General features: G+C 40.2%; 1 protein-coding gene across 1 annotated transcript in view; it reads right to left on the minus strand.

Moving 5' to 3' along the window:
* Positions 1–7,183: 7,183 nt before the first annotated feature.
* PECR (peroxisomal trans-2-enoyl-CoA reductase) overlaps positions 7,184–20,962 on the minus strand; it is a 28,718-nt gene continuing 14,939 nt past the window's right edge. Inside the window, exons 3-8 of the mRNA XM_042479714.1 lie at positions 15,455–15,620; positions 14,044–14,125; positions 13,526–13,622; positions 12,099–12,206; positions 9,720–9,831; positions 7,184–7,643 (exon numbers count right to left, since the gene is read on the minus strand). Of these exons, the coding sequence (XP_042335648.1) occupies positions 7,555–7,643; positions 9,720–9,831; positions 12,099–12,206; positions 13,526–13,622; positions 14,044–14,125; positions 15,455–15,620 (654 nt within the window). The 3' untranslated portion in view covers positions 7,184–7,554. The remainder of the gene's footprint in view (positions 7,644–9,719; positions 9,832–12,098; positions 12,207–13,525; positions 13,623–14,043; positions 14,126–15,454; positions 15,621–20,962) is intronic.

Below are 20,962 nucleotides of genomic sequence, written 5' to 3' on the forward strand. Positions count from 1 at the left end.
TCCTCTTCCCACTGTTCTTTTTCCTCCTCTCTCTGGCCCGCTTTTAGCTCCGCCCCATACGCAAAAAAAGCCCGGTGACGCACGGCACGTCGACGTGACGTCACGGCGCGCTGCGTCGCCTGGCGCTCCTTGATTTCCGCTTCCCTGCGGGATCCTTGGGAAGTGTAGTTCAAAGAAGCGTTATGATAGGATAACGTCGCGCCTCTCTCGCTAGCCTGTTGTTTAAACGTCATGGCTCCCTCTCGTGTGGGATCTTGGGAAGTGTAGTCTTCCGCGAAGGCGTTTAAAGGCAGCAACAGAGAGCCCTCTCAAGCCTCACTCAACTACAAGCCCCAGAATGCAACAGGAGGCAGGCACGGAAGTGGGACGGGGAGGGTGGCTGTGCGAGAACTGGGAATGGACCTAAAATGCAAAGACATACAACTCAGCACAAAAGTCAGAATCATATAAGCCATATATTCCCTATTACCATGTATGGATGTGAGAACTGGACAGTTAAGGAAGAAGATAGGAGGAAAATCAACTCATTTGAGATGTGGCGCTGGAGAAGACATCTTAGGATCCCATGGATAGCCAAAGGACAAACAAATGGGTCCTAGAGCAGATCAAGCCAGAAATATCCCTAGAAGTCAAGATGAAAAAACTTAGACTTTCATACTTTGGACACATCATGAGAAGGCATGAATCGTTAGAAAAAACAATAATGTTGGGAAAAGTAGAAGGAACTAGAAAGAAAGGAAGGCCACATGCTTAGATGGATGGACTTTATTAAAGAGACCACGAATATAGGTTTGCAGGAGCTGGGCAGAGCAGTAAAGGACGGGGGTGGGGGGGGCTAGAAATGTCTCATCCGTAGGGTCGCCAAGGGTCGAGATCAAAGCAAAGGCAGTTGACAACAGCAAGAAGTGCTATAACAGTGTAGTGGGGTGCTGTCCTGTATAGCAAGCCCTGGTGGCACAGTGGTTCAATACTGGCACTGCAGCCACAACATTGTAGGTCCGATCCCAGAGAGAGGAGGGCTCTCAGGTCCACTCAGGCATCCCTTCTTGTGTAGGTCGGTAGTGCAGTGGCTTAGTGGTTAAGACACCAATTCAAGGCCCAGGTGCTGCCTGATGGGTGGGCTCCCGTCACTAGTCCCAGCTTCTGCCAACCTAGCAGTTCAAAAGAATACAAATGCAAGTAGATAGATAGGTACCACTTCAGTGGGAAGGTAAGTGTTGGGTGCAGTCATGCTAGGCACATGGCCACCAGAGCAGTCCTTGGACAACGCTGGCTCTTCGTCTTAGAAACGGAGATGAGCACCGGCCCCTTCAGTCGGTTATGGCTAGACATTCATGTCAAAGGACTGCCTTTACCTTTTAAAATGAGTACCCAGCTTGTTGGGGGCAATTGGTGTATACACTGTAAACCACGTGTGGCATGCTAGTTCACTGGTAAGCAGTATAGAAACGTACTGGCAGAAGGTGAGAGAACTGCTCACCTTCTGATATTCCAATCATCAGAATTGGCATCTTAACCACTAAGGCAGAGAATTTGGAATTCCTTCAACTTGTTGGGTGCCTTAAAGCTGTTGCTGACTTACAGTAACCCTAAGGCAAATCTATCACAGGGAGTCCTTGGCAAGATTTGTTCAGAGTAGACTTTCCTCAGAGGCTGAGAGAGCATGACTTGCCCAAGGCCACCCAGTGGGTTTTGGACAGGGATTGAAACACTACAGAAATAAAGCAATCTGACACCATTTTAACAGTCATGGTCCCATCCTGTGGTATCCTGGGCTTTGTAGTTTGGAGACCTAATAGATGAGAGCCAACGTGGTCTAGTGGTTTTAGTGTTGGACTGTGACTCTGGAGAACAGAGTTCAAATCTCTGCTTGGCCACTGAAACCCACTGGGCGACCTTTGGCAAATCACTTAGCCTCAGAGAATAGCAATGGCAAACCCCTTCTGAAGAAACTTGCCAAAAAATCCCTGTGAAAGGTTAGCCTCAGGGTCTCCATAAATCAGAAATGACTTGAAGTCACACAACAACAACAGGACATAACAGAGCTCTCTGACAGACCAGGCTGAACACCTCACCAAATTACAAATCCAAGGCTACCACAGGATGAAGCCATGACAGTTAAAATGGTGTCTGGAGTGTGGCAACTCAGCTTCCAAACTGAGTTAAAGACAATACCATTCAGGGAAGCATTACCTGACTGTTATCCAATGTTATTTTAATTTGTTGTACGCTATATTTTATTGTTTGAATGTTGTATTAATATGTATTATGTTTAATTATTTTCGTAGAATGTATGCCATAGGCAGGCTTATTGTATCTATTTTCATTGATTGTTTGTACAGCGCTTTGTAAATTTACAGCGTTTTATAAAAAAAGCTTAACAACAACAGCAGCAACAACAACACTGGCCTAGTCCAACACTCAAACCACTACAGCACAGTGGCTGCAAATTGCAAAGCCTAGGATTCAGCGGGATAATATAACTATGACAGTTATAATGATATCAAAGCACTGTAACTGCAATAAGGAAATGTCTTTTATGGTTTCAAGCAGGTTTTAAAAGTTTTCCACAGATATAGAAATGACGGAAGGGATTTTAGAGGGGTTCACAGCTTAAACCTTGCTTGACAAAGAAGTAGGCCTTTTATAATTTTTGCTCAGCAGCACTCTAACATTTAACATCAGTATGTTGTAAATCCTATTTATGTTTGCTCATAGAAATAAAAATAGAAATAAATAAGAGTAGATAAAAATTCTGTCTTCTGGACAGAAGCAGTATTTTAGATTCCTTTGAGTTGCAATCCTACTTGAAAGTCAGCCCTTAAACCTTCTCTTCTCCAGGCTAATCCTGCCAGGTTCCCTAAGTTGCTCCTCATAGGGCATGGTTTCCAGACCTTTCACCATTTTTGTCACCCTCCCCTGGACACACTTGTTTATCAACATCCTTCTTGAATGTGGTGCCCAGAACTAGACACAATATTTAAGGCAAGGTCTGACAAAAGCAGAAGAGAGCAGTAGTATTACTTCCATTTGTTACGGTGACATACAGTCACCCAACTCTTTTATCTTGGATGGCAGCACAATGGGTTTTGTTATCCCACCGCTGCCACCAATTTGTCACAACCACTTTAACAAAGCTATGTTTCTCTGAGCTCAGCACCATGGGCCTTTTCCAGCCACATTTGTTACTCCTTTTATTAACACTCTTGGATATGGCTTATATTGTGTAAGGTTTAGTAGCGTGTTTCTGTTTTAAAACTCCAGCCAAATATTTCTTGAAACAATAACAGAAGTTTATTTGAAGACAGAATTGTACAATGGATCACTGATATGAAGTTGTTATTATAGTTTTCTCTTGTGTTACTTAGGGGCTGTACAAACATGCAGCCACCCCTTTACTGACTGGATTGGGGCCACGGCCACTGCATGCAGTGGCCCTGATCCAGACTCTGGAGGGCGGAAAAAGGAGTCGCAAAATGAAGCTCTTTTTGCACCCTCTAAAGGGTGTCACAGCCGCAGCGGCGCAGCTTTATGACACTCTTTTGGCGCTGCATCATCTAGATGCAGCACCAGGGTTGCGCCATGATGCCGCATGCTATGTAGAATGGTGTGCGGCATGTGGGGGCGGAGTCACATCATCGAGTGTGCATACAATCTGCCGTGACTCCATCCACAGGCCGGCACTTTGTGCCTGTTTGTACCGGGCTTTAGTTACATTTGCATTCTTTTATTCTTAGACTTAGTAATACTGTATTTCTTAGGAAACAACTGTTTTCTACCATGTTTTCCTGGTTAGTAATACCCTTCTCTTTCACATATACTCTTTAACCACCCAGGACTTCCCTGTTTCTCTTTGGGCAATTTTTTTTACTAACTCAGCCACCATGGCTATTGTATCCCACAGGACAATAAAAAACCATTCCTATTGGTTGTCTCTAGGGCCAGCTGAATTCTGCCATCTCTTCACACCATTAATCTAGACATTATAATTCTATTGATACAGCCTAGAATCATAATGGCTTTTTTAGCTGCCACACCGTACTGCTAACTCATGTTCAGCATATGGTTCACACAGATTACCACACGTGGCATTTGAACCACAAGAACACTGGGGAGGAAAAGGCTTTGGTGATACTGATCACATGATGCCACCTGCTGTCATTGATGCATCCCTTTTCATTCAAGGGGGAAATTTATGAAGGTCCAGACAATGATGCAACTCCGCAGGTGTAAATGTCACTCCCAGGGCAATTGTGGGATTGTCAGTCACGTTGTGTCAGTGTCCCCTCCTCCTTCTCTTCCAAATTTACCCTTTCCCCCTCCCCTCAATTTCCCCCTCCCCCCAGTTCTTTTGCACAATTCTAGAGCTCTGCAACCTCAATTGAAATTTTAAAAACCTTTAAAGCTTAAATCACAGCTGCAGAGCTCCAGAACTGCATCAAATAATAATAATACTTTTATTTCTATCCTGCTGTTGTTGAGACAATCAAAATGGCGTACGAAGATTAAAATACCTCAATATATATATATATATAATATCTCCCCCCTTTAAAAAGGATTTAAAAAAGTTGATTTTAAAAAAAAAAAACACCTAAAGGCATGCTGGATATGGCATAAAAGAGGAGGTGGAGTTAAGAGAAAGGCCAGGAAGAGAGTTTGATGGGGACAACAGCCCTGGCCACACAAATGAGAGGGGTGCGACGATGGCTGTCTGCAAAACAGTATATTCCCATTATATTATTACAAGCATAACTGCAGCGAGAAATGGGCTGGTGTGATAATCTTTTAAGTCTCCTATATTCCCTTTGCATGCACTGCTGTCAAGCCAGGTGTTGCCCATCTTATAGCTGTGCATTTTTATTGCCCAAGTGAAGTACCTGTTTAAATTCATTCTGTTACTTTTGGCCCTGCTTCCAAATCTCTTAATGCCATTTTTAATTATGATCCTGTCCTCTGGGATATTAGCTACCCCTACTCAATTTGCAAATTTAATAAGTATGCCCTTTATTCTTACATCCAAGCCACTGTAAGCCCTGTAAGCACTGTAAGCCCTGGTGGCGCAGTGGTTAAATGCCTGTACTGCAGCCATTCACTCGAAACCACAAGGTTGCGAGTTCAAGACCAGCAAAAGGGCCCAAGCTCGACTCAGGCTTGCATCCTTCCGAGGTGGCTAAAATGAGGACCCAAACTGTTGGGGGCAAATTAGCTTACTTGCTAATTAGCTTACTTGATGTTCACCGCTATGATCTTTGGAATAGCGGTATATAAATAAAACAAATTATTATTATTATTATGATAAAGATGTTGAATAGCACTGGGCCCAAGACAGAACCCTGTGGCACCCCACTGGTCACTTTCTCCGGGATTAAAAGGAGCCACTGGTGAGCACCCTTTGGGTTTATTCTGTCAACAAATTCACCTAATAGTTGCATTGTCTAACCCACATTTTATGGGCTTTTTTGCAAGAATATCATAGGGGACCTTATCAAGATATGCTATACCCACAACATTCCCTTCATCTACCAAGGCTGTAATTCCATTAAAGAAAGAGAGATAAGATTAGTCTGACATGACTTGTTTTTGAGAAACCCATACTGACTTTTAGTGATCATGGCATTCTTTTCTAAGTGCTTACTGTCTTTTCATTATCTGCTCTAGAATCTTTGCTGGTATTGATGTCAGCCTAACTGTGGGTCCTCTTTTTTCCTTTTTTGAAGATGGGGACAACATTTGCCCTCCTCCAGTCTGCTGGGACCTCTCCTGTACTCCAAGAATTTTCAAGCACTATTGATAGTGGTTCTGAGATTACTTCTGCCATTTCTTTTAATACTCTTGTTTGAGGTTCATCTGGATTTGGATACTTGTATTCATTTAGAGTAGCCAGGTGCTACCTGTACTACCTCTTAATGTGTTCTGTTCCCCTACTGCATCATCCACTTAATTTTCCTCAGGCTGAGCACTTTCTCCTTTTCAGAGATGCCTGAGCCAAAGGTGTTGAATAGTTCTGCTTTTTCTCGGTTCCCTGTTAGCATTTCGCCATCTTCTCCATGCAATTTCTCTGTGTTTCCTTTTGTTACGGATATAATCAAAAACTCTTTTTTATTGTTTTAAACCTCTCTAGCAAGCCTGAGCTCATTCTGCAATTTAGTTTTTATGACTTACTCTCTACATGAGCTGGTTATTTGCTTGAATCCTTCTTGGTGATTTCCCCCATAACCATTTCTTGTGCATATCATTGTTAAAACTTAGCTCAGTTGAAAGTTCTTTAGAAATCCATCCTAGTTTCTTTAGGTACCTCCCAGTTTTCCTTCTCATTGGAACTGTTTGAAATTGAGCCTTGAATATTTTACTTTTAAGAAACTCTCATCCATCATGAATCCTCTTTTCTTTTAGTATTACTGGCTATGGGATCACCTCTAGTATTTCCCTAAGTTTACTTAAATCAGCTTTCTTGAAAGTCTGTAATGCATATCTGACTACACTTGGCTTCCCCTTTCTGCTGTATAACAAACTCCAGGAGAACATGGTCACTCCTATCTAAGGATGCTGCCACTTTACACCCCATTAACCAGGTCATCACTGTTGGCTAGGATCAGCTCTAAAACAGCTGATCACCTTGTTGTCTCTTCCACTTTCTGTCTGCTAGGAAAGTGAGGAATTTCTTACACCTCATATTCTTATCTATTATTTCCTTCTTGGGTACAAGATGGAAGTACACTACTCCCTTCCCTTACATGGGGGATCCGTTCCAGACCCCCGCGTAAGGGGAAAATCGTGTATGCTCGCACCCCATTGAAAATAATGGGGTGCGTGCACGCAGCACGCACACCATTCATTATATTGTGCCAAGGCTTCAGTGTATGCGGATAGCCGCAGATGGGGAGCCCACATATGGTGCGGGCTCACTGTATTTCACCTTCTCTCAACTTTAAAAGTTTACTTCCTTGACCTGGCAAACCCCAGAAGCTGTGGGCCATATTTCCAGCCAACAAGGCTCAGTACAGCACAGACAAGATGTTCTCAAGCTTCATGTTAAATATTTTTACTGAACATGGAAGGCAACTTGAAAACAGACAAAAGTGATCAGTTTACTGTACTCTAACATGTGTCTTTTTTAGGAGTTCTGGTATGCACAGGAATAATCAATGCAAAGCAATCAGAAAGCAGAGGATAACGAACTGTAGACCTTTGACCTTATTCTCTTTAATTCCTTGCCAATAAAACATACTATAAACAACTTTGTTGTTGCAGCAGGAAGAGTTTAGAGTTCAAATTGCAAACAGAAAGATTATAAGACACATCTGCATTTTCAGATCAAAGCAAGTTAACAGCACGTTAACAAATGGTGGCTCCTTGGATGATTTTCCTGAGACAGAGTTTCTACAAGGCATTTATTTTGTGTGTGTGTGCATGTGTGTGTGTGTGTGTGTATTATAAAAGTACAGATTGGTATCCCAATGAGCTAGTGTTCCTGAAGAAAACTGCAATAAATTATAGAAAGGCAGAAACTATCTACTGACAATAATGGAAAGGTACTAATCCCAATTCATTGATTTATAGCTTTGACAGAGATTTTCCTGAAAGCATCTTTTTTAATGCTTTCCAATTGTCTCCATCTGGAGCAGGTGACCACCTGTTATGATCTGTGAAAGAATAAAACACAGTTTGTTATCTTGGAAAGCAAACCACTGATAAACCTAAGTTCCATGTTCCTTAAAGGGGAAAAAGGCTTTATTAAACCTAGATTAAGCAAAGGCATTAATATACTCAAATATTTTATCAAATGCCAGAAAATATATATTGAATGTTCACAAACTGACTTTTCGAGAACAGAGATTAGGTTGAGACAAACAAGCAATACGACTGAGAGGACTGAGTTGAGTAGTCATAAGGAAGGGGCAGGGTGAGAGTGGAACTATAAGAACAGTGAAAAAGTTGAAGCGGGCGCAGAAACACTTGTGCTTTCTGAGATGTCTCTAAGCTAGTTATTTCTTCAGTATACACAATAGCCCTATTGATATACTACAATAAAAGTCACAGGAGGGTTCAGGCACCTCAGGCTGTGCCTGTATCAGCAGGGTTTTTTCTCAATTGTCTAGTGTTACTCACATGAGTAACAGCCCATCACTCATTGTGCTCCATTTCCTAAGGTTTTTGTACCGAAGTCACGTTTCTCATTTTAAGTGGTAAAAGTTCAAACATGATTCAGATGGATAATTTTTAGTTGATTTTGTGCCACTGCATCTGTGTCCCCATTCATCTAAATATAACATTAATTTTGCAGCAATACTTTAAAATCCTATCAACTTTAAAATCTCTGCATTTTACTAACAAAATGGCTCTTTCCTTTACCAGCTAAACCAAGTGTGGACAACTTCCAGGCTGAGAGGACCACACTGCTTCCTTGAACTCTCAACCTCTACCTTCACATTGTTGAAGTTGAGCAGTGCATTGGCTAAATAAGACAATTCCCCTTTAAAGGATTTTGCTTTTCAGGTTAATAATGTTTCCAGGTGTGTTATTGACCTTGAATACAAGGTTGTCAAGGATTTTTTGCTGCTGTAGTATTGTATAGCAGGATGGGAGCTTGTTGGTGAGGACTAGTATCACATGCACCCACATGTTGTCCTTCTCTGAACTGAACAAATAAATGGTTTTCTAGTATGCTGTGCTAACTGGAGATCTTGGCTTTTTGTTCCTGAACAAGCCAGGATTCCCAACCAAGAACAAATACTGATTTGTGATCCTAGTTCAGCTAGTTGTGCCATCACGAAAAGTGGGAGAAGTTGGGCTGTGTGTACCAGAATACATCTGTTTTCGCAGTAAGCCAGGGTTCTCCAAGATAATAATAATAATAATAATAATAATAATAAGAAGAAGAAGAAGAAGAAGAAGAAGAAGATTTATTTATATTTCCCACCTCTCCCTGTGGATCGAGGTGGGATTACAGCATAAAAAATTACAAAAACACAATGAAAAGTTACACTAACCCTCCCACCATTAAAATTAATAAAAATTCAACAATTAAAATAATTACATCAGTAACTTAATCTACCAATAATCAAAATGGAATGGACTGTTAAAGGCAGATGGGGCTATCCTTTTTTGGGAGGTCAGTCTGGGAAGGCCCGCCGTAAGAGATCCGTCTTGACAGCCTTCTTGAAGGCATCGAAGGTAGTAATAAGATGGATCTCCTCCAGCAGGTCATTTCACAGTTTCAGAGCAGCAGAAAAGAAAGTCCTATGGGAAATTACAGCTAATCTGGTTTTCTGTGGATGGAGTAAATTCTAGTGTGCTATTCCATTGGAGCTTCATTTGTACTAAAAAACCTATCAAAGAACTACAGTGTTCCAATGCAAATTCATCATTTAGTAGGAAAAATTAAAATTCTGAGTCAGCCATTTTTAAAGAAAGCACATATAATTGTAAAATATAAAATGATAACTTTCTGGGCCACTCTCTTAAATGAAATGAAACTTGATTAAGTTGGTCACAGCCTAACAGATTAAGTTGATCACAGCCCTATCATGCATTGTACTAAAAAGGTAATTTCTAGCATGTGTGAGTGTGTGTGATAGAGAGAGAGAGACTCAGCGGCTTCTGTACCAGTTTCCATATATCACACTACATGAAAACCTCTTTTGAGATAATACACCATCCTTTGAATGTCTGAGTGGCTAATTTCTTTTTTTAAGAAAAGTGTGTGTGTGTGTGTTTACCTGGAACTTCCCAAGGAGAACCATATAAGCTCTGTCCACCATCAATCTTCACTGTTTCACCAGTTATAAAGGAGGCCGCCGGAGAGAGCAGGAAACACACCAAGGGAGATACCTTGAAAGGACATTTATTCATTATTAGACCAACACTGTCTGCTATATCATACCTCCTTCATAGAATCATAGAATCGTAGAGTTGGAAGAGACCACTAGGGCCATCCAGTCCATAAGTGAAATTGGTGCTTAACACATTCAATAACTGTTCATGGGGCAAGGGTGTGATTGTGGAATCAGGCTTCATCACTATCTGTTCACAAAATGCATGTTTTGATGCATGTCTGCAACTTGTAAGCACTCATACATGTGCAAGTACAATGCACATATTTAACAATAGCCCTTCTCCTACTTGTTTCTTAAATACACTGTGCCATCCATGCACAGTCTTTAAAGCCTCACATATTCTACCCAGATTGTAGAAGGAATCATATGGATAAACTCTCAGAACTATATTTAAAAATTTGGTAATATCAGTTGTAACAACTACAACTTTGATAGTTCTTTTAAATTGATGTTTTTTCAGATTTAGTTTTACAGAACTGTTATAAAATTACGTACAGTGGTACCCCGGGATACGAATTGATCGCGTTACGAAATTTCCGGGATACGAAAAAGTTCCATTGGAAAAAACTGTTCCGGGATACGAAGGTTTTTTCGGGTTACGAATTTTTTTTCGGCGCGAAATTCAAACGCGCGGCTTGCCAGCGCTAACGGAAAGCCCTTTTCGGCTTGCGAAATGCATCAGGTTACGAACGGCGCGGCGGAACGAATTAATTTTGTAACCCGAGGGAGCACTGTAACTCAGTTATTTCCTGTGATAGCTTTTCTCTTGCAGAGTAACTGCATCCCTCCCTTGTGCACCCTTGTGACACTGCAAGTGTGCCATTGGTGCCTTGTGGCATCACAACTGTGCTGCAGAAAGAACCCGCTTTTTGCGGATTCTTTTTGCTACACAAGGGGGCTGCGCAGTTTGTCTGCTGCGGCTCCCTCGCGCAGCAAACCAGAGCAGCGGGAGACCGCCCTTTTTGGGCAGTCTGTATCCTGTCTATAATACCAAGTGCTGTGTAAACAATGGCTGCATGAGTGCCGTGGGTACATAGAGCATTCAGAGAACACCTATGACAGAATGATAAAATATAACAGTTTCCCACATTTTAGCTTTGTGAATACACATCTTGATTTAAAATTCTTTACAGGCAAGTGTTCCTCTCCTTCTATCACTCATGCATGTGAGAATGCATGTAAGCTTAGGGATGGGCAAATCCAAGGGCTATCTAGAATAATGAGTGACAAGTTCCATCATGTTGAAGATAGTTATACTTGCACCTTATTCTCCTCCCCAGTGTAACTATGGAGCAACATTGCAGGGAGAAGGGATGTAACAGCCCACCCAAGCAGCTGCCTAGAGTTTCAGGTGGGTCATTGTTTGCCAATTTGTCATGTGCTACTTGAAAGCAAAAGGCCTTTTGTCGTAATTTCTTATCATTCTTTTAATGTCTTGCCTTGTAAGTATGGTGCATGTTGGATTTTTAATGCTGAGAGTTCCCTTTCCAGTACTGCAGCACAAGTTCCTCACAATGCAATACATATTCCACATATGAGCACATACCAGCATTTGGAAGTAACATATTCAAAGGTAACAACACTACTGGGCAACACTGTTATTTTTCAAGAGAAATGTAATAATAAAGTAGAATATCTTCTTTTAAACACAACAAGTAACATTCAGTCACCATTATTTGTTTACTTATATTTTAAAGTAAAATATAACCTTCCTATGTAAAATGTCACTCCAACAACCTTCTTTACCACAGATCAGATCACATTTCTTATACCACCTAGTGTTCTCTTGACAGAGTAATGGAGTTTTCTATGTACTACACGAAATAGCAGACTGCTGCCTTCTCACTTCCTGAACTGTGAAAAAGAGAGTTGTTGCAGGAGCAAAGAGTTTCCCTACTGCTCTGACTAGTGTGGGATCATTATATTCAAGGTAAAAATAGAGTCCTTTCCTGGGCTATCTTACATTAGGAACATAAGTGGTAACAAGTAAGATAACATCCAAAATTGCACATAATGTAGCATGCTGCTTTGATGGCCAAGGTAATAACAAGTACTTTCAGTTCCAGACTCCAGTTCTTTTTGAAAGACACATTTTAAACAGACACAGCCTCACATGCACTGGGTCAATACCATGTATCAATAGGTATCTTTCACTATGAAGATTGTTTGTGCTCAACTGGGGACAAATCAAGTTTTCTGAAGATTTGCAAAATCACTTAGAATGAACCTTGGTGCCAAAAGATCACATTGATACCACTGTACCTCTTCAGGAAGTCCTAATCTCTTTGCAGGAATCTTTTCAATGCACTGTTTAAACATTTCTTCACCACTGTTGTAATTTGCAACAGCAGTTTCTGAAAATATCACTCCCTGTAGAAAGGACAGGTTTACAGTTAGATTCCTTTATTATGTTTTACAATAATATAAACTCCAATAATTTTTTGGAACTAATGATCATCTTTTAGAACAATATGACAAATACTGAATAGCCCAGGAGACCAAACATGGATTTATCTAACAATTAACAGATTCCACAATAAAAGTTATCCCTTCACTGCTGAACACTAGCAGTAATCTCTGCTGTTATCCACAAGCATTCATATTTGGCTAAATCCCGACTTGCATTAATTTGCGTATATTTTACCAATAAACAGGGCTCTACTTGTGCCACAGTTCCTAATGACACTTTGTATTTGTGCAGTACAGTATTCACCTGAAGAACTTTTTTTTAATGAGCATGAACACCCCCATAGTACAAATTGTGGGTCTAGTCTGCCAGCTATGAATATAAGCTTCAGGTATGCAGACATATTATTTTGAAAAAACTCAGAAGTCTCAGCAAAGATAGAAAACAATGCTCACAGGACAAGGCTCAATATCTTAAGTAGTGTCTTCTTCCTTCCCATGACATGTCAGAGCATGGATCATATTTTTGCCACTCGCTTCTATGCCAATAAATGCCACCTACTCACCACAAAACAATAATTTTATTTAGACTTTAAACTGCTCTCTCATTTATTTGAGGGCAGTTAATATTTAATACTACTTTATAAACCACTAGATGGCTGCCAGAGCTTGAAAGCTCCCTTGAGTTCCAGCTTTGGGAGATAGACAAGATATAAATCAAAGTTAAACATAACACTACTACCTTTTGTTATGTGGCAAGAGCCAAGACTACTTTTACACATTTTAATGGCAATGTATATAATTTTTGTATTGTTGTTGCTGTGTGCCTTCCAGTCCTTTCTAACCTATGGCAACCCTAAGGCGAACCTATTACAGGGGTTTCTTGGTAAGGTTTGTTCAGAGGGGGTTTGTCTTTACCTTCCTCTCAGGCTGAGAAAGTGTGACTTGACCAAGGCCACCCAGTAGGTTTCAATGGCTGAGTGAGGATTCAAACCCTGGTCTCCAAAATCATTGTCCAATGCTCAAGCCACTTCACCATGCTGGCTCTCAGAATTTTTAAATACTGTACTGAGTAACATTCACTCATTTCAGAAATGTGTTTCTGGGTTTGGTTTGGTTTTTTTTGCAATTTAGTGGTTTGAGTTCATAGAATTATAGAACACACATATCTGCTCCATTTCAGCAAAAATAAATTATTGTCAAATAATAATTTGGCAATTATCGTGTGCATATGACTCCACTCTCTCAGACACTAACGTCTGTCACATATTTTCATCACCTACCGGAGCAACTGCATTAATTCTCACTCCACTAGAGGCCCACTCGATGGCTAAACTTTTGGTCAGGTTATCAACTGCAGCTCTTGCTGCACCACTGTGCCTGTGATGAAAGACAATAAAAAGGCAGAATCAGCTTCCATCACAATGGAGAATATGGCAACTTTATTAAGAATTGATATTATACAATCATGAGGCCAGTGTAATAAAACTGTGACAAAGCAGTCCTGAAGATGTTAGCCATAGCTGCTGGCGAAACATCAGGAATTAAACTCTTCCAGTACATGGCCACATAGTCCGAAAAACCCACAAAAAACTATAGTCCTCAGAAATTTCCCTGCTTAAGAATCATAACAGGGCAGTCAATTCTGGAGTATTTATTGTTCCAGAAGTACTTATTATCCCTAACAATCACTTGAAAACACACTTATTCAGAGCTTCAGCTCATATCAGTGTCCTTAATATATACACAAGTATTTGTAAGAATAGCATCTTAAGCAAAAAGAAAAAAGCAATAGCCTTACGACATGCCAGGCATCCCTTTCCACATGTCAGCCACAATGTTGACAATTGCACCTCCATGGTCTCGCATCCAAGCATTGTACACTGTATGGAAACAGAAAAGAAAATTAAGTATGAATATTTTTACATTCAGAAGTGAATGGTATCCAATGGCTAAAACACGCAGGTGCACTGAATGAAATCTTGGACTAGTGCTGGGTTTACGAAATTTGAAAAAAATCATTGGTTAAGGCTATGAAAATAAGTCTAATCAACATGGCCATAGCTTTCTCATGTAAACATATATTCAGTAACAACAACGGTGCTGATTGCAGACATTCAACAGAGGATTCACATAATCTTTATATCTGCATAACACAAAGGATAAAAATGTAACTTGCTGCCTTTCTGGTCTGGTGATTTTAGAAGGAAAAAAAGTATGTATGGTGTTCCTACTAATAGCTAGATCTGCAATCAGTTAAGCCTAACTGTTCAAGGCAAGAATGAGGAATCAGAACAAAAATGACTCTCTTTGGAAAATCAGAAAAAAGTAAGCTATTTTCTCCAGCTCTGCTTGTCCCTCTTTCTTAAACCTCACCAAATTAGGGTCTTTATCCTAAGCTAAGGCAATAGCAATCAAGCACTATTTTAAAGTGTCAAAATTAATAAATTAATAGTGTGTTGTTTTTGGCCACTTTAGTTGATCTTAATGTTTCCAATAGATTTGTTTTAATTTCTATGGATAATTTAATTGTAGCTTGTATGTCACTGGGGTTGATCATGGGCAAGTCACATGTTCTCAGCCTCAAGAGGAAGGCAATGATAAACCTCATCTGAACAAATTACCAAGAAAACCCCAGGACAGGTTCACTATAAGTCAGAAACCTAACTGGAAGGTACAGAACAACATAAGCCATTTTGGAAAAGGCAGGATATAAATGATATAAATGAATTACCCAGTAACAATAAATAAGCCCAGTGGTTCAGGTATACATGTACAGCACAGACAAATATCAAAGGGCATAGAGATGCTACATAGCCTTGAGTCTTCCATCTTCAGATTATTCTCGGGAAGAAACTATTGATCAGCTCTGAGGGTCTGAGGACTGGGTCAGGGGATAGCTTTTTTCTTTCATTCTCAAGGGCAAAGAAGGAGAATTTCAGCATGAAAGACAAAAATAAAAGCAGCAGTCTATTTTATCTTTGGATTGAGAGCCTTTGCATTTGTTTCACCTTACCACACTATACCTCTATGAACTAGGTTCTTCAGTTAAAAACTCTTTGGCTCTGGCATCCTGCAATAAATGGTCTCCAAATGGAGAATGCACCAGCTAGAATGTGTGAGAGAAGAAGTCAAACTATTACACAAAGAAAGCAGAGAAAAAGTTCTTCCAAAGCTTATTTGCTAAATTTAGAATTTACATTACTGATTACCAGCTTTACAGCAGTAAAAGGTCCCAGTCAAGTTGGTTTCTATCACAGCATGCCATCCTTTTGAACTGATTGCTTCTAATGGGCTAGGAAATTGGCCTCCTCCATTGTTGACCAAGAAATCTATTCTGCCATGAAGATCCAATGTTGATTTCACCAGTTCTTCTACCTACAAGAAACACTGCATGTAGTTTGCTCTGAGTGTTGGACTACAGTTCTGCCTTAATACATTCTGCATTTGAATATTCAGTGTTATGAAAACTTTAACAATGCATTTAAAACAGAAGCCATCCTCTTTCAGGGATGTGTCACCACAGAAAATTACATTCATGACTCCCCGAACCATCTCTAGAAGTACAGTGCAATTATACGCACTGTAAGACTACCCAAAGTACTTAGTACATACATAACCACAGTAACAGACAAAAAGAGTGTGCTTGTTTATGCAGAATAACTATTAAGGTATTATGGGAAAATGGTATGTTAAGGAGAGTTAAAAGGTGCATACGCTCAACTACTAAAAACACAATCCTGCGCATGACTACCCAGAACTCTACCAACCTCCATGGGACTTGTTGCCCCGTAAGCACATATAAATCAAAATTGTTTTGTTCAGGAAGGAAGGATTTCCTATCCCGAGAATGAGATCAGCTTTTTGAATTTTAAAAAAAGTCTCCCCAAACCAGGATTTGAGAGAGGATTATGAGCTACAATTCAGCAACATACTACATGTTTACATTCAACTACAGTTCAAGAATATATATCAGATTTCAGATGGCAGTCACTCATTTGAGCTGAAGATTGTACTTCCATGCCAAGCTATTCAAGGAACTACAAGAGAACTAAATAAAGCTGTTATATCAGGATTCAGAAGTTTGGAATCAGCTTATGGAGAGGCTGACTCAGCTGCAATATTTTACTTACATCATCTACAGATTTGTGCCTGCAAAGGCTTATGCACAATGATGCTTCTTAAGCTATCTGAATGCATACCCTCCAACTGTTTGGATCTGGCAAGGACAACCCCAATTAATCCTCTATCCTCCTACTTTTTCAGATGCTTTAAAAATGTCTCCCAGTTTATTTTTTCCCCTCCTCCTTTCTTTGTCCTTAGTTTGTTTCTGCTGATGGAAAATAAGTTCAAAATACAAAAGCAGTTTGCACCCAATTAATTGGGGTGGGGGTGGGGGCAGAGAAGGGACAAAATTTCACCCTTCCAGCTAGGCCCAAGCAAGGCAAGCTATTGCAGCCTCTCCTAGCTCATATGTTCTCTTATTAATAGCTTTTGCCATCTTGATCACACTTGCCATATATGTTACACTTTCATCTTTGAAATGTTGGAGGGTATGGGGCTGCCAGCATTCCCCCCCCCCCCCCCCCCCCCGTGTACAATTGGTACAATTCTCGTGACCACAACTTTCTTTCCTGGAAGCTCATCATGGGCTGACAGCCTACAACTCCCAGGGACACTGGCCCATGGACCACTACTTTGAGTAACACTGTGATACAGCACATTGGATAGTGTTTAACACAAGAATCTTTCTTGTTCTGGGGACAGGAGATTAACAGTTACATTTCTGGAACACTACCTCAGAACTGAGTGTGTTTGCAGAGGGATTTGAACCAGCTATTGCAAGATTGTTATTTACCCCCAAAGAAAGGAAGACATTTCCAGCTTTGTAATGCAGGACAGAAAAGATCTGCAGAGAATTGATATACTGAATAATTCACTTTGATCATGGAAGAAAAAGTACAGAGATGTATCTAAATCCCTAAAGGTTAATATTTGAAAGGAAAGAAATGAAGAATACAGTATAATGAATTGCCAACTGAGCCATTATTTTAACAATCTTTAAACTACTAGTTTTAGTTTATTTAAAAACCATTAGTATTTCAATTAGGTCATTTAGTTGAACAACCCAATTCCCCAGGCCTTTTAAATTTTTATTTTTTTTCTTACTGCCTAAGTTACTGTCAACAACAAAAAAGAAAGGCTTGAGTATTCATTTGCCAAAGTGAATGGCCTAGCATTCCCATGACCCTGTTTTACATCTTTTCCCCCTGAATAATTCACTATCAACATAATTTCAGGTTCTGGTTTTTCCTGGATTTCACAGACTACAGTAGGTCAAGAGTTCATAGGGGAAAGGGCCTTGATATTTTTCCTGAAATACACTATGCCTATACTGGCTCCCACTTTATCAGAGTTTGTGTGTCACCCCACATTTTGACCCTGTTATAAGGACTATGAACCTAAAACACAGACTTAGATTCCACATTATATAACATGGGTGGAAATTCTGCAGCCCTTTAAATTTTGCTGGACTGCTACTCCTAGCAGCTGGAGACTTTTCTGGACATGGATAACACAGGCACCAAAGTCCATGCACTAGTAACTTCTCAAATAGATTACTGCAATGTACTCTAATTGATGCTCTTTGAAAATGACTCAAAAGCTGTAACAAGAGCAAAATGTAACAGCTAGTCTCCTGATGGGAACACCATATAAACCACTGAACACTGGTTTGAAAGGAACTGAAGTGGATGCCAATATGCTTCCAGTATGAATTAAAGGTGCTGATAACACTTAAAACCCTCAACAGCTTGGGACTGCAACACATGAAGGAGCACCTCTCTTTCTATACACTTACCTAAGAACGGAAGTTTGTTGGAGGGGTGCTCCTCTGTGTCCCCCATCAGTCGGAGCAATACACTGTGGGAGGGCATGGAAGAGGCTCTTCTCTGCTGTGACACCCTTAAAAACCTGATTTGCGCAAATGTAGGTGTCATTCCAGTATCAAGACAAAAACATGGCTTTTTGTTTACACTTTGAGACTGCACTGATTTTATTCAGTTTCAATATGTACTATGGTTTACATTATTATATGTCATTTTACCTGGTTTTAAATTGCCTTGTTTTGAGTGATAAACGGTTTCACTTGCTTTTCCTAAAAATTACTGTTATTGTTTTAAACTCATAAACTGATTTTATTGTACACTGCTGTCAAGTCCTTGAGTACAGGATGGAATATGAAGCACAAGTATATTTTAATACAGTATATGTGTTCCTAGGAATTGCTCCTTTTAACAGAAAATTTAGTACAAGAAACAGAAATAACATAAAAAGAATAGGAATAGGTTCCTACGCCACAGAAAAGAGCAGTTCAACATACCTCAGACATCTTTTAATCAAAATTAACAATATGTACATGTCAAATGAAACCACAAGGTTAGGTACATGTTGCATAAGTTTACAAAACATTTAGAACCTTCTAGAGATCACTTGAAAGCTTCTCCCAAAATATAGCCAGGCTTGATTTTTTTTTTCTTTTCTTTTTGAAGCTTCCACACTGATTTCCATTTTTGTAGCCAAACTTATGGGTCTATGTTTTTGCTTTGTATGTTTGTACCATTGCTATTATTTTTTTACATGTTGGGCATAGCTGGAGAGGCAGGTGTAGTTGCATTCCCCTTTTCTATTATGCTATTTGCGATTGCTCAGTAAGACATTCTAGAGGCAGCTGCTCTTTACCTTGCCTGTTGTAGGCAGGGACATACATCAACAGTAGGATCAGCCACCCTTTCTCAGCTCTAGCTTTACTGTACTGTTTACTGCACGCACTTCTGCAACGTGTCTGTATTTCCTCAGCCTTTCTTCACCAGTCTTATAATGCTGATTCCTCAGAAAAAGGTCCAGCTAGACAGAGGAAGAAGAGGAAAACAGGGGGGCTGCTGTAAAAACTCTGTAAATAAGAAGCTTCTTTTTCAGTCTTTCTGAAGTGAGGTATGTAAATTTTAATAAATGGAAATATTTTAATAAATACCCTGCACACAAGGGCTGCTGGAAATACAGTCCAACCACTAGAGGGCCACATGGCTATTACTCCTGCTGTAAAGAATGTGACAAGCAGAACTCAGGCAGACAATCCCATATTTCCTTATCAGTACAGAACTGTAGCATACTTTAAAATAAGGTTTATTCCTATTTATCTCACTAGGACTCCTCCTTCTAATAGTATGAGACTAGGCTGCAGGTACAGTAGTTCAATATCCTACATCCAACGTAGGGCAATCAGATTACATTCTTCAATTAAAAGCGGGGCATTTTCTGCTTCACAATTAGCATATAAACACCACGATGGATGTAGGCAGTTTCCTTCTGGTTATCTTCCAGGTCTACCAACTTTCATATTGGAGCGGGCTACTGTGGCAAATACAATTTTCAACTCTCGATATCCTCATGGAGTCATATGGTCTCCCATATATAAAACAAGTGGCTAAAAATCTACTTTTTCTTTTGATAGATAGGGTTTTGTGGGGAAGCTGTGTATAGTCTCTGCAGCCTCTTTAAAAGGTGAATTTCTGTCCCTAAAGGATCCCAGGAAAGGGATTCACTCTTTTGGCGGGCAGAGCAACGTACGTCTAGATAGGCAAAGGGCTAAGAACAACTCCAAGAGCCACACAAGGTCCCTCCCCCTACTCTATACAATAATCTCTGGGAGCAAGGTTAGAGGCATTTACCACAGAATACCAGATGTTGGAAACAACTGGAATTGGGTTGTTACATTCATAGCTTCCTTGCAAGCTTATCTGAAACATCTTGCATGTCCATGGCTGGAAGCAGAATGCTGGAAACAAGGACTGAACTTGAGTCAATTCAGCAAGACTCCTATTCTGAGCCTTCCACAACACAAAGCGCTTCAGATCCTCTGGACAACTCCCACTGTAACCAGCCACTGGTCCCAATTTATTTACTTATATCCCATTTTTCAGTATACAAGTCATTTCAGGGTAGCTCACAAATAGGAACCATTAGCATCAACTATAGTACTTCTAAAAAGTGATCAGGAACATTACCAGAAGACAAGTGACAATAAGAGGCCTTTTGGGTGGTAGAACTACAAAGAATTGGCTTGTAAGCAGAAACGACATGCCTGTCTCTCTCTCTCTTGCAGAAGCTTTGTCACAAACTATCTGGTGGTGGACTATCCTGTAGCGTGAGGGATAATCCACCTGTATTATAATCACCTGCCTCCCTTTTCTTTTTGGAAGTTGCACTCCAAGTATCAGGGCTCTATTTAGTCACTCCAACTGGAGTTCAGTAAATATACATAGCTTTGCTCACACAAAAGACAGAGAGACTGAAGAGCCTTTTCTCTGATCCTCCATGATTCTCCATGCAAGTCATAATGCTGGACAGTCAGCAATCAAAAGCACATGGGGAGCCTCTATGAATGTATCAGGTGGTCCTCTTAAAATCTGCTACTTTTTCACATGAGCAAAATGACAGAACCAGAGGAGCTAACAAGCTTTCCTCTCCATATGTTTACTTGAAACCAAGAGGTCATCAGATTGGAGAAAGCTGCCTTATGAAAGCCACTGCTTATTCACCAGTGCTTGGCAACATGGTACAGATTTTGCTGAACTGGCCTATCATTCTAATCACTCCACTAAAACCAGGAAGCATAGCACTGAAAGATAACCAGCACCAGTTGTTCAATAATTGTGGGG

Source organism: Sceloporus undulatus, chromosome 1 (assembly GCF_019175285.1).
Source record: "Sceloporus undulatus isolate JIND9_A2432 ecotype Alabama chromosome 1, SceUnd_v1.1, whole genome shotgun sequence".
Lineage (NCBI taxonomy): Eukaryota > Metazoa > Chordata > Lepidosauria > Squamata > Phrynosomatidae > Sceloporus > Sceloporus undulatus.